At 45.1% G+C, this 12,897-nt stretch overlaps 1 protein-coding gene across 4 annotated transcripts in view; it reads left to right on the forward strand.

The window, feature by feature from the left end:
* WDFY4 (WDFY family member 4) overlaps positions 1 to 12,897 on the forward strand; it is a 297,123-nt gene that overhangs the window by 40,726 nt on the left and 243,500 nt on the right. For all 4 annotated transcript variants that reach the window (XM_045437996.1, XM_045437994.1, XM_045437993.1 and 1 more), the window contains 4 exons: positions 389 to 546; positions 2,497 to 2,949; positions 5,267 to 5,371; positions 6,979 to 7,169. In XM_045437996.1, coding sequence (XP_045293952.1) covers positions 389 to 546; positions 2,497 to 2,949; positions 5,267 to 5,371; positions 6,979 to 7,169 — 907 coding nt within the window. The remainder of the gene's footprint in view (positions 1 to 388; positions 547 to 2,496; positions 2,950 to 5,266; positions 5,372 to 6,978; positions 7,170 to 12,897) is intronic.

Raw genomic sequence — 12,897 nt, forward strand, 5'->3', positions numbered from 1 at the left:
GGTTTTTTTTTTTTCCTGCCTTACCTGAAATCATACTGCAAGCACGTTTGCTCTTGACATGGCAGAGCTCGAGTAAGACTTGAGAGACAGAGAAACCCTTCTCCACAAGAAGAGAAAGGTGGCTCATCTACACTTAAGTAGCTAAAAATGCAACAATACCTCACCTTGACATAAGCATAAGGAAGTCTAATAAAGTTGGATTACTTCCGAAGACATTTGCTTGCCCACTTGAAATATTAGATCTCCCATTTTGAGGGCGTCCCTGCTCTTCTTGTGCACGTGTCTTTTGGGGGTGGGTTTAGCTCTGCATCCCTGGGAGGAGCACCATGAGCAAACATGGCTGCCCTGTCCACAAAGTCCAGGGAGCTGGCCTCGTCTGTCCCTGCAGGTACGATGCACTGGCACCGAGCGAAGTGGATCCCCACCTGGAGGAGCTCCTCGAGCTGCTGGTGTGGCTGACGACCTGCGGGAGGTCAGAGCTGAAGGTGTTTGATAGCATCACCTACCCTCAGCTGGAAGGCTTCAAGTTCCATCACGAGGCTTCTGGTGGGTCATTTTGTGTTTCTGGGGGCCTGGCAGAGGCTGGCACTGTGCCCTGACAAATGCTACCCACGTCTTTCCCTGACTCTTTGTGAAGAAACCAATACTTGGCACCTGTCAGTGCTTCTGTCACTCCTTTGCGGAGATTACCTATGGATTTAAAATCTCTCCTTTGTAGACATTTTTTAGGCGTCTTGGTGGGATTTAGAGGAAATTTTTGCTTAACAAAGGCAAGGACCCTCTTGAGTAATGGTGGGAGTAATGGTCTCCACCCCCGCCTCTGCCATGACTTATTCTGCAACATGGGCTTGTATACAAGGGCTGATGGCCCTGAAACAGCCACCCAGGCTCAGAGTCAGGCTTCCTCAGTTCTTTGAGACTGATTGATTGATTGATGAACTCTGTGCAGCAGCCATTCTGCCCCAGGTGAGGCACCCGTGTGACCAGGCAGGTATCTGCTCCCTAAAATTTCTCTGTAGAGACTGTCACACATACGCTGAACCAGAATCTCCTCCATAACTGGCTGATCAATGCATCAGGCACAGTGGTGACACCAGGCAGGTGGGTCGGGTCTGTCTGGGTTAGTCAGGAAACCGTGCACAGAAGGCCCCATTCAAGGCTAAGAGTGAGTTGCCTAGATAGGAAGGAAGAGGAGAAAGTTTAAAGGCAGAAATTACTGCCTGGGGAGAGAAATGGTGACCACGAACATCTGGGGTCTGGGAAAATGACCGGAGTGTGAAGGCTGCAAGACTGTAGGGCCAGTTCAGGAAGGGCCTCTGGACAGAACTCCAGCAGATACGTAGTGAAGTGTCTGGACCGGAGGTGAGTTTCAGAAACATCTCTGGGGGCTGAGGCAGAGAGTGTTGGAGGCAAGGAGTTCTCTGATGGAGTGAAAGGAGGGGATGGCTTCAGGAGATATCTTTATTTAACTACGTGTCTAGAAAAGATACTGACTTTGCTTAGTAATTTTTAACATCATTTTATTTATTTATTTATTTATTATTTAAAAATTTTTAAAATATTTATTTATTTTTGAAAGAAAGAGAGACAGAGTGTGAGTGGGGGAGGGGCAGAGAGAGAGGGAGACACAGAATCTGAAACAGGCTCCAGGCTCTGAGCTGTCAGCACAGAGTCCGACGCGGGGCTTGAACCCATGGACCGCGAGATCATGACCTGAGGCGAAGTCAGACGCTTAACTGACTGAGCCACCCAGCCTCCCCTAAAAATTTTTTAAATATTTATTTATTTTTGAAAGAAAGAGAGACAGAGTGTGAGTGGGGGAGGGGCAGAGAGAGAGGGAGACACAGAATCAGAAGCAGGCTCCAGGCTCTGAGCCGTCAGCACAGAGCCTGACACGGGGCTCGAACTCACGAGTCTTGAGATCATGACCTGTGCCAAAGTCAGATGCTTCACTGACTGAGCCACCCAGGCACCCCAACATCATTTGTTTTTAACTGATTAAAACCAACCCTCCAGCCCACCCTTGCCCAATAACGCTAGATGTATCACATAATTTTTAATGGTCTAGTAGCCATATTTAAAAAAAAATATGAAGAAATAGTTTCTTTTTCATAATGTAGTTTATTTAACCTAATATATCCAAAATATTGCCATTTCAATATGTGGTCAATATAAATAGGTATTAATGGCATTTATTTTGGCCTTCTTTTCCTTGTGCTGTATCTTGGAAATCCGGTGTGTATTTTTACACGCATGGACCATCTCAGTTGAGTGGGCACATTTCCATTGCTTGGTGAGCCACTGCATCTTGGACAATGCAGTTCCAGCCTTGCTCACACTCTGGGCAGCTGGCTTTCCTGGACTTCTGATAGACATTTACCCACAGGAGATAGAAAATAGAAACCGAATGGTATTTACCAGTGGTAACGCCACCGCGTATTTCTAGGCACAGGCAGGAGAAATGACCTGCAGGGTTAACCCTCCTTTCGTCCCCAGGGGTGACCGTTAAGAATCTTCAGGCCTTCCAAGTCCTACAGAATGTTTTCCACAAAGCCAGCAACCCTGTCCTCTGCACCAAGGTCCTGTCAGCCATCAGGACCATGTGGGTCTGGAACGCCCGCAACTTCTTCCTGCTGGAGTGGACCCTGCAGCCCATCTCGCAGTTCGTGGAGATTGTGCCCCTGAAGCCGGCCCCGGTGCAAAAGCAATTCTTCCAGCTGCTGGAGGCCCTGGTGTTCGAGCTGCATTATGTGCCCCATGAAATCCTGCGGAAGGTGCAGTGCTTGATCAAGGAGAGCCCCGAGTCACCCTGCGCCCGCGTGGCCCTGCAGAGTGTCCTCAGGATAGCCGGCAGGGACTTGCTTTTCACCGACATCTTCCGGGACTCGGGTCTCCTGGGTCTGCTGCTGGCCCAACTGCGGAAGCGGGCCAAGATCCTGAGGAAGTCAGGTGACTCCCAAGAGCGTCGGGAGGGTTGGAGGGAACAGGCTGGGCGGGCGGGTGCCACTCCACCCCCCATCAACATAACAGAAAAAAGTGAGCGTCCCCAGGTCACCCGGCAACATGAGAGTCGGAGAAGGTCCCTTGGGGCATGTGGCTTCGAAGGGCAGGCGGCCTCTCTGTTTGCTATAACTGGACTGATCTTCCCCATGAAGAGGCCAGAGGGATGGGCGGAACTTTAAACAGACTCATGGGGCTGAGTCAGGTCTGATGAATTCTCAGCTGGCAGAGATATCTCCTGCACCGTCTGCTATGTAGATGTATGTAGATGGGGAGACACCAGGAAGCCAAGGGAATTCAGGGAGGCCTGGGGCCCCGGCAGGCAGAGGGTGAGGGACCTGTGTACGGGTGGGCTCATCTGGTACACGGCCTCCTTTCAGTGCTGTCAGGCCCCATGGTCTCCTGCTTAGAGCAGTGAACAGTGCTGTCCAGCTTCCCTCTCCAAGTCTCGTCCGGCTTTTGCGTGCCCTGCTGGGCTGTGCACCTGTGGCTCTTTGGCGACGTCCCTTCACCCCCACCTTGGGCTCTCAACCTCAGCAGCCTCCGCTACCCCTATGGGTCTTCCGGGTGCCTTCTATCCAGGCGGGAGTGCTGGCCTGGGCTCTCTCACTGCCTAGCCACCCCCCATGCACACGCCCTTCTGGGGCCGGTCTGTGTGGTTTCTCCATAACCCCCACCTCCATCAATCTGCAGATAGGAGCCAGGGCGTGAAAACTCCTTTCCCAGTTCTTCCTGGCTTTCCCTCACTCTGTTTGCACCTGCACCTCTGGGATTTCAGTTTGGAGGAGGGATTAGGACACTGAATCCAGCCACTTACTTCTCCCCACCTTATGGCCTTTTCTCGTACTGCACTGGCTGGGAGGGGCTGAGGGCCTTCTAGCCATCGGCTGCTTTTGGAACTGGGCTTCAGACTCAAGCTAAAGCCATCAGCAGTCTGTCTGCTCCCCGGGCCTGTGTGATGGGAAGAAGCTGAGTGAGAGAGTGTGGGCGCCGGGACCAGACAGCCCTGGAGGGGGTGTTACTTATGAGCTGAGTGATCCTGAACAAGTTACTTCACCTCTCTGAGCCTGTTTCTTCCTCTGTTAAATGGGTGCAAAAGTATCTACATCCTAGGGATCTAGTAAGAATTAAGTGAAGAAATACTGAAAAGGTCTCATTGCTGTGTCTGGAGAAGAAATGCTCAAGTGCTCAAAAATGTTCATTAGTCTTAACCCTGTAGCTTCTGTGTTATTGCATCGAGGACTGAGATGGACAGGCACCTTGGGGAGGCCAGGAAGGACTCACATCTCCCTGGGAGTATTTGCAAATAGGGTCAAGATTGAAGATGAGGAGCTTCTGTCTTTACACATCTGGGCCTCTGGGCCAGGCCTTGGAGAATATCTTGCTATGTGCTTTTTTCCCACTGCCCTTTGCACGGTCTTTTTGTTTAATGTTTCCGTGTTACCTTCCTGTGTATTGCTTCTCAGCTGCCTGATGCTGAATTTGCTTTTCAATCCAATCCCCAGACCTATCACCATTCCCAGAAGAACTTTTTTGTGAGCTGATGTATCTGGTCTTACTTTATGCTTTCTGTTATTAAATGTTTCTTACTCTTCTTAGGTACCTTGCATCCTGGTTAGTAAACTACCTTCATTCATTCATTCATTCATTCATTCATTCATTCATTTCCAAAGATGGATGGAACTTCCCGCTCGTGTCAGGCACTTTTCTGGCACCGGGGATTCATAAGCGAACACACAGGCCTGATTTGTCATCGTGAATCTAACGGAAACACTTATCCACTCCAGAATCTCTCAACCATGTCTACCCTCAGGTGTGAGCTGTTAGGTCCTTCCTCCCAGGCATGAATGGCAAAATATAAAACTGTCCAAAAGAAAGTCAAAGAGGTGGGGCTTCAGACATTAGGTAGGGTGGTGGTTCTCAAGGGTGGTCCTCAGAGCAGTTCCATCAGCATCACCTGGGAATTTCAGAAAAATAAAGTTATGGGACCCCACCTAAGACCTTCTATGCTAGAAACTCTAGGGAAGAATTCCAACTTCTGGATTTCAACAAGCCCTCCAGGGGATTTTAATGTGCTCAAGTTGGAGATCCATGGTATAAGGAAGGGGTTATAGGGTTAGATCTTATGAATCAGGATGCACACTCATTTATAATAGAAGCATTATGTTCTCATTTCCTTATGAATATGGAAAACTAATGAAACCAGAGATTTGAGATCATATCATGTATACTGAAGATTTTATTTATTGGTTCTTAAATATGCCAGGAAACAAAGAGTCCACGCTTGGTGTTCAGGATCCAGAGAGAGAACTGACCTGTGTGATGCTGAGAACTGTAGTCACACTTCTGAGAGGCTCAGTTCGGAATGCAGGTAAGGATGGTACCAACCTTGTCTTGTCACTGCCTGGTAAACATTAGCTGTCTCCAGTGATTTATGTCAGTGCTCAAAGGTTATACCCAAGGAATAACCAGCACTAAGGTTGTGGCTAATGTCCATTTGCTGGCTGATGTCCAGTGATCGTCAGTAAATTTGTAGACATCTTGGTTGACGGCTTTTACTTTTAAGGCTGCTAATTAAGGTTGGGATAGAGATATCCTAAAGAGATAGCCTAAATTTATGAGACCACAGAATGCTCCTCCTCTTTCAAGTAAAACCTATTCCTATCCTGCTGCACCAACTAACGTGCTTTAAAAAAAAATCCAAATTGTAAAGCTATGAGTAAAGAAAACTAATCATTCTTAAGAGACTTAATTTGATAAGCTTCCAGCCCATGATAGACTCAGTAGCTCCATCCATCTAAAACATTTTTGGCTTCCTAGGATCATGTGGCTTCCAAGTTTTTGTTTTTGTTTTTGTTTTGTTTAGTTTTTAATGGGTGCATTAACTATACACACATAAATATTATGTTACGAAGTAAGTGTATTAACAAAGTGACATCAGTGAGTTTGGTGATTTGGGGTGTCTTTATCTGAGGCCCTCATAGATCAACTGTACCAAATGTGAATGATTAGTTCATATGCAGAGGGTCTTTAAGGTTAGACTATAAAAGGTTCCCTGGAGGTGCTGGTTAAAATGCATATTCCTAGGGCTACTTGAATGGCTCAGTCAGTTGAACATGTGACTCTTGATTTCAGCTCAGGTTATGATCCCAAGGTTGTGGGATTGAGCCCCGCATGGGGCTCTGTGCTGAGCCTGCAGCCTGCTTAAGATTCTCTCTCTCCCCCTCTTCCCCTGTCTCACACTTGCGTGTTCTCTGTCTCTTTCTGTCTCTGTCTCTCAAATTAAAAAAAGAAAAAACATATTCCTAGGCTGATTCCCAGAGAGTTAAATTAGTAGCTGGTCAAGGTAGAGCACAGGAATCTGTTTTTAAACAGCCTTCCAAGGTGATTTCCATGTAGGGGTACCTGACCCATACTTGGAGAAATCCTGTCTCACAGAGTTGACCTGCTCAAATCTACATCATGCCACTTGAACGATCCAGTTACTTCCTAGTCCTTATTCCACATGTGATTCAGTTATGGTTTGTTTGCAGTAAGAATTTTGGCAGAGAAGAGAGAGAATTGCCATTGGCCCTGGATTTAGGGTATTAAGTGGCAATAAGGGACAGAAGTGTTGTCTAGTTAAAGTTTGTAGTAGGTTTTTAAAAAAGACTAGTGCAGTGAAAGTTTTTTTGAAAAAAAATTTCAAAAACAAAAATTTCATAGAATAAAAAGGCAAGGTTTCTTTTTTTGATTTCTCTGTTTAGTTTTTTTTTTTTTTTTTTAATTCTCAGCTCCACTATTTCTCTTTTCTTCTAGTTTTAACAGTGGGTATGGGTTTTGAAAAAAAAAAAAAGAGTTTCTAATGGAACAACGTGGAGACATGTATAAAGGGAGCAAAACAAACTCAGATGTTGCAGGAGAAAGCTTTGCTTGTCGTTAAAACTAAGGTGCCGAGGCTCCCTTGCTCTAGCCCCATACTGTCTGTCTGGTCCACAGTTGTCCTCAAAGACCACGGCATGGTGCCCTTCATCAAGATCTTCCTGGACGTTGAGTGGTACCGAGAGGCCTCACTCAGCATCTTGGAGCAGCTCTCCGTCATCAATGCTGAGGAGTACATGAGCATCATTGTGGGCGCTTTGTGCTCATCCACTCAAGGGGAGCTGGAGCTGAAACTGGATCTTCTGCAGGTGATGTCAAGTCTTCCTTTGTGCTGGGCTTTCCCACAGACATGCAGCTGGTGATTGACATGTGCACACGCGTTCACTCATTCAGTCGGTCACGGTATCGTATGGGTAGGGTAGTACTAGCTGCTATAACAAAGAAATCCCACATCCTCAGTAGCCTCACACATGTTTCTTTCCTATGAATAGTCCAATCTCTGATGGGATAACCGTTCAGGGACAGCTGTCACCTGGGCATCGAATCCAGCCAGCAGACAAAGAATTGCACAAGTGTTCTGCTGGCCTGGAACCGGCACACATTAACTTCTGTCCAACTTCCTTTGGGTACAACTCATTTGGATGCAAGGGGTGCCAGGAAATGTAGTCTTCCCAGCAATGCTGTAAACTGTGGAAGTGTAGTCTGAATCAGACTACAGGGGGCAAGCGGCTGCCTTGTTTACTTGACCAGCATTTAGTGTCTACCCTCTACCAACCTGGGACACACAGTTGAATGAGATATAGTCTTTGCCATCTGGGAGCTCATAGACTAGGGCTCATGATAAGTGAGCGGTCATGGCAGTGCAGTGTGGTAATGACCTGGAGAGTACTGAGTGCAGGCTGCCATGGGGGCAGAGGAGTAGGAGAGCTCAATCCTGCCTTGCATGTTGAGGAAGGCTTGCAGAGGAGGATGTTTGAGCTGGGAAGAGGAAAGAAGAGGCAGGGAGAGGCATGGGCCCAGAGGACACAAAGGGGAGGAGTGAAACTAGGGTGTCACTTGTGGGTAACAAAGATGAGTATAAGTTTTGGTTTTTGTAGTACTGTTAATAATCATCAAATTATCTTAAAACAATTAGAATGATAACGAATGTCATCACCACCAGATGTAAATGCAAATATCCCCCAGGAGGCTGACTGGGGGACCTCTCACGTATGTATGCAACACAACCCCATGCAAAACACATATCTCAGTAACATACATACCTTGATCACTGGTGAATTAAAAAAAAAATATGGAGTTGGTCTGACTTCCAGAATTAAACCATCAGGCTTGCTCAGCCATGACTCTTTCTGCACAAAACCCTTTTAACACTTAGAGAACAGTGCTCGGTTTCTTTTACCAACTTCTCTCTCTGCAGAGCCAGTCATGTCATGTGACCGTCAGACACATGTGTTCCCACCACCAGTCACGTGGCCAGAGCCTGCAGGGTTCGGCATGGCCAAAGCATCATGAGAAGCCCATCCAAAAGTGACATTATGACCGTAATTATCATGCATTTCACAGATGACAAGAACCAAAACAATGATTTAGTTATAAAGCCAAAGAAATCAGTTTTATATGAAATAAAACCAGCCTTCTATGAAACAAAAAGTTAACTGTCTTTTGAAAGATCCTAGAGTCTCATGATTATGTGAGGTAAAGGAAGTGAGGGGAACATGTGAAGGAGCTTAAGGGAAAGACATAGCAAGAATTAGTGGCAATTTACAGCTAGGAAGGACTTTAGCTTCATGCGGTCCAATCTTTTTTTTTTTTTTAATTTTTAATGTTTATTTATTTTTGAGAGAGAGACAGAATGCAAGTGGGGGAGAGGCAGAGAGAGAGGGAGACACAAAATTCGAAGCAGACTCCAGGCTCTGAGCTGTCAGCACAGAGCCCGACGCCGGGCTCAAACCCACCAACTGCAAGATCATGACCTGAGCTGAAGCTGGATGCTTAACCGACTGAGCCACCCAGGCACCCCTACGTGGTCCAGTCTTAACATTCTTGCAGGAGCATGTCCAGGAAGCGTCTAATATAAATTGTGAGTTGAGTTTGAATCTTAGACAAGTGACTTAAAATCTAAGGATCCTTCCTCTTTTCTTTGTGCTGCTTATTACATTTTTTTCCTCACATGTCTGTCTTCGTCCTGATTCACATGAGCCTTATTCTGATAAGCAACACAGAAACCATGACCCCAGTAGTCAGGGCTTTGGTTTCCTAGGGGATGAAAATTGGAATCCCCATCTGTTTCTGAGATTTTCACACTGAGAGTCAGACAGACCCACAGAGAGGAAAGTTTTGGATTTACTTTTTGCTTGGAGAGAACAAGGGTTTCTGTGTCCGTTATAGAGAAGTGTACTCTGCTTTGCTCGTGGAAAGTTCATCTTATTTACTCTGCAGCCCAGAGGCACCTTAGTGGAGTGTCAGCCCTTGGGTAATAGGACTGAATTTCTAGAATTAGCGATGTGAAGCCTTTACGGTGTTTTACAGATTCAATATCACTTCAGAATCACACTATCAAGGGATTAACACTGTATAAGCTTATTTAACAAAGTCATACCCTGTGTTCAATGTGCTGTCTTCTCCCGGGTGTCATGTCACTGCTGGGAAGTTGGGGGTGATGCTTGGAGCTATTAATGCTCTCACGGGACCTGGGCTATTGACACTTTGTTGCTCCAATGCATAGTGGGAGGACATGGAGTTGTTCCCGACTTGCCCACCACCGAGTTACGTGAGCGACTAGCCAATGTTTGATGTTTTCTGGAGTCTAATCTAGAATCCGCATCTTGGGAATCTGTTGGAACTTTAGAAACAAAGATGTAAAATTAGCTCTTTCTGGCCAGATCTCCCTCTTTCTAAGTTGAGCGTGGACTTTGCCCAAAGCACTGTGCCCGCAAAGCGAGTCAGACGTAGGATGAGGGGGAGGTGATGGAGTGAGGTGACCTCAAAGGCAGTACCCTCTGCCCCCACCAAAGCTTTGCCATCTTTGACATGCATTCACATCAACATGTGACCCTCGCTTCCCTTCCCTGAGGCCGTCAGCCAGCTGCTTTGGAGAAGAAAATTCATCCAGAAACACCCAACTTAGGGCAGTGGTTTCCAAAATCCAGTGGCACTTCCATACGAATACGCAAGCACTTGTGACTTCACCACCTAATTCTGGCAAATGATAATTGAGTTAAAGAATAATGTAGGCAAATGAATTTCCTCTCCACTGCCAGTGGGACCATGATTGGGTTATGCACAAATTCAGATTGATTTGCTAATATACATTTAGCTGTTCAACTCTGTGCTTAATCACATTACCTCACCAGTCTTCCAGCGTGACACATGGAAAATTATGAGGAATAACAAATAATGGAATGTGAAATAAATCCTGTTAGTCCTAACCTAGTTAGCGCTTTGCAGCAGACATCCATTTTATAGATTCAAGCCGGAGGAATACGAACTCAGAGACGATGACATGGTAACTGAGTTAAGGAGGAGAAAATGTGCTTAACGCTGACCTTTCTTGAAATGTGTCAACCCCAGCCTGATTACTTTGACTTCAGCTGATTAAATTTACTCCCTTCCGCAGACTCTCAAGCCTAGGTGATGCATTATCATGCAAAGTTGAATGACAGTAATGGAGACCCTCGTTCTAGGCCCCCAGTTCCTGACAAATCGTTTCCCGAAGTAACGCAGTATTTATTTTCCTTTATGATAGAAATGTTTCTCTTTAGTTGCTATGAAATTAAGCCTTTGTAATTGGATTTTGGACTCTTTACTTTATGACTCTGCAAATATGAAATTAACCCCATCCCAAGAAATAATAGAGCAGTCTAAGTTCTAATGAGATTACCCCCATTTTAGATAATGATTCCGAATTTAATAAATCAAACAAAGCAACAATTAAGGACAGCCATTTCTTTCTCCTCCCCCCTCCCAACAGGAGGAGAAAGGAGCCATGTAGGAATTACAGGGGACAGACCCTCTGAGAGACACAGATCATAAGAAGGACCGTCATTGGGTTGCTCTGTTTTAACGGTATCTGCTCTCGATACTCGGAATGATGGAGTCCTTTTGAGCAATGTCTGTTGTCAAATTGGATGATTGGAACGCAGTTTCTTTAATAAGAGGGGAGTTCAGTGGTCATCCAGTGCTCAGACAATTGCCTGTAATTTGATTCGTTTGTTTTTTGATCATTCTCCACTTTTCATATTTGTTTTGTCATGTGCCCTTGTGATAAACAGCAGAGCTTCATCCAATCCATTTACCTTAAACAACCTCTTGGTGGTTTCAGGAGCCACTGAAAGCACTCACATGAATTTAGATCGCTTACCATCCTAGAGCTTAAGATTTCCCACCGTCTTGGTGGTTTATTTATTTTCCACGGCATGAGTCACATGACCAGGCATAAGGTCAGACGCAGACAAAGCAATGCACGCCGTACAAGACCCCAGTGTTCATCCTTTCGTGTGGGTTATCAGTAGGTGGGAAGAGGCCGGTAGCAACACACACACTTCAAGGTTAGAGTATGTTTCCAACTTGGTGGAAGAAATACTATTCTGTTGCGAGTGAGTTGCTCACACAAGGCCGGCACAGATGTAGTAGGTCTATGTGTGGCCTGTCTTGGCCTCAGAGTCCAATGGGTGGGCTGTGGGGGCAGGCAGCTGTGCTGATGCTGTCTATACAGAGAAAGGCCTTGCCCTTCTAGAAGTCTTACTGTTGCTACACCATAAGCTTCACACTCACTGAACACCACCCTTCTAGAGAACCTGCTTTAACAGTCTACATGCTTCTTTGAAGGACCTGCCTACAAAGCCAACTTTTCCTGGGGTTTCAGCCAAATTCAGAAGTAGTTTGGCCATATCTTCACCCAAGAGAAGAGAGAAAGCCATCTCACCGCCTCATCCTTAATATTTCGTTTTTGCCTCCATCTCTCTGGTAGTTTGGAAAGCCTCTCCCTGACGTCTCTCCCATGACTCTGATTTGACGCCCTGTTAGTGGGTGGCCCTGGTGCTGAATTTCTTTCAAAAAACAAAATGACAATTCAGTTTCCCCATAGTCATTCCCCTGAGCTGTGGTGGGTAATCATTGAGCTAAGCGCTATAAGTTGTGGATTTTCTTTTCCTATAGCCAGGAAAAGATCAATTGACCCATATTGGTAAGGATGCATTTTTCTATTTTCTATAATTTTTTGTCCATTTTGAATGTAAGCATGGACTCTGGCCTTTCATGGATTCTCCTACTTACTACAAACTTTATTTTTATTTTTATTTTTTTTACTATCTTGAAATGTCATAGATGGGACAGTGGAGGACTTTAAGCATCTCTTTTGTCTTCCTCTTTGAAAGAGTCCTTGGCCATGTGCATTCAGGTAGTTCTGGCTCATTTTGTGTTCTCCTGCTCCCAAAATGGGGTTGACTGCCCACTGAGCATCTCAGGCGGCTCTCCATATATATAATATAGTAATATAGTATATAGTAATATAGTAATATATACTACATAATATAGTATATATGAAACAATATAACATGTATCTTCTTCAAGAAGAATGGGCTTTTTGAGAAGCTGGCCGAGGACCTCTGTTTGCTAGGATGTTTTGGGACACAGTATATATAGTATATATAGTAATATATACTATGTAATATAGTAATATAATAATATAATAATATTATATTCCTCTCCAAGAGGAGAGAAATATAATATTAGAGAAGAAAATTTGGGTGTTAGGGATACATGTTATATTGTTTCACATCAATGGCGTTGGATTAAGATTACCAGCATTTTAAAGATAGAGCTGGAAAATTAACTTTCTTCCCCCAAAGTGCATGAAATTCATATTTAATGGTTACTTAAAACTTTACTAAGTTTTTGTTTGACTTTCTCTCCATGAGAGTTTGAAGATTTAGTCCCTTCCCTCCTTTTATTTTCCTGACCTACCAGTTTTCTCTTCGTTCATTAACTTTCACATATCATGCTCTATATTGTCACCCTAGACCAGGCATTTAAGAC

This window comes from Leopardus geoffroyi, chromosome D2, assembly GCF_018350155.1.
Source record: "Leopardus geoffroyi isolate Oge1 chromosome D2, O.geoffroyi_Oge1_pat1.0, whole genome shotgun sequence".
NCBI classification, from domain to species: Eukaryota; Metazoa; Chordata; class Mammalia; order Carnivora; family Felidae; genus Leopardus; species Leopardus geoffroyi.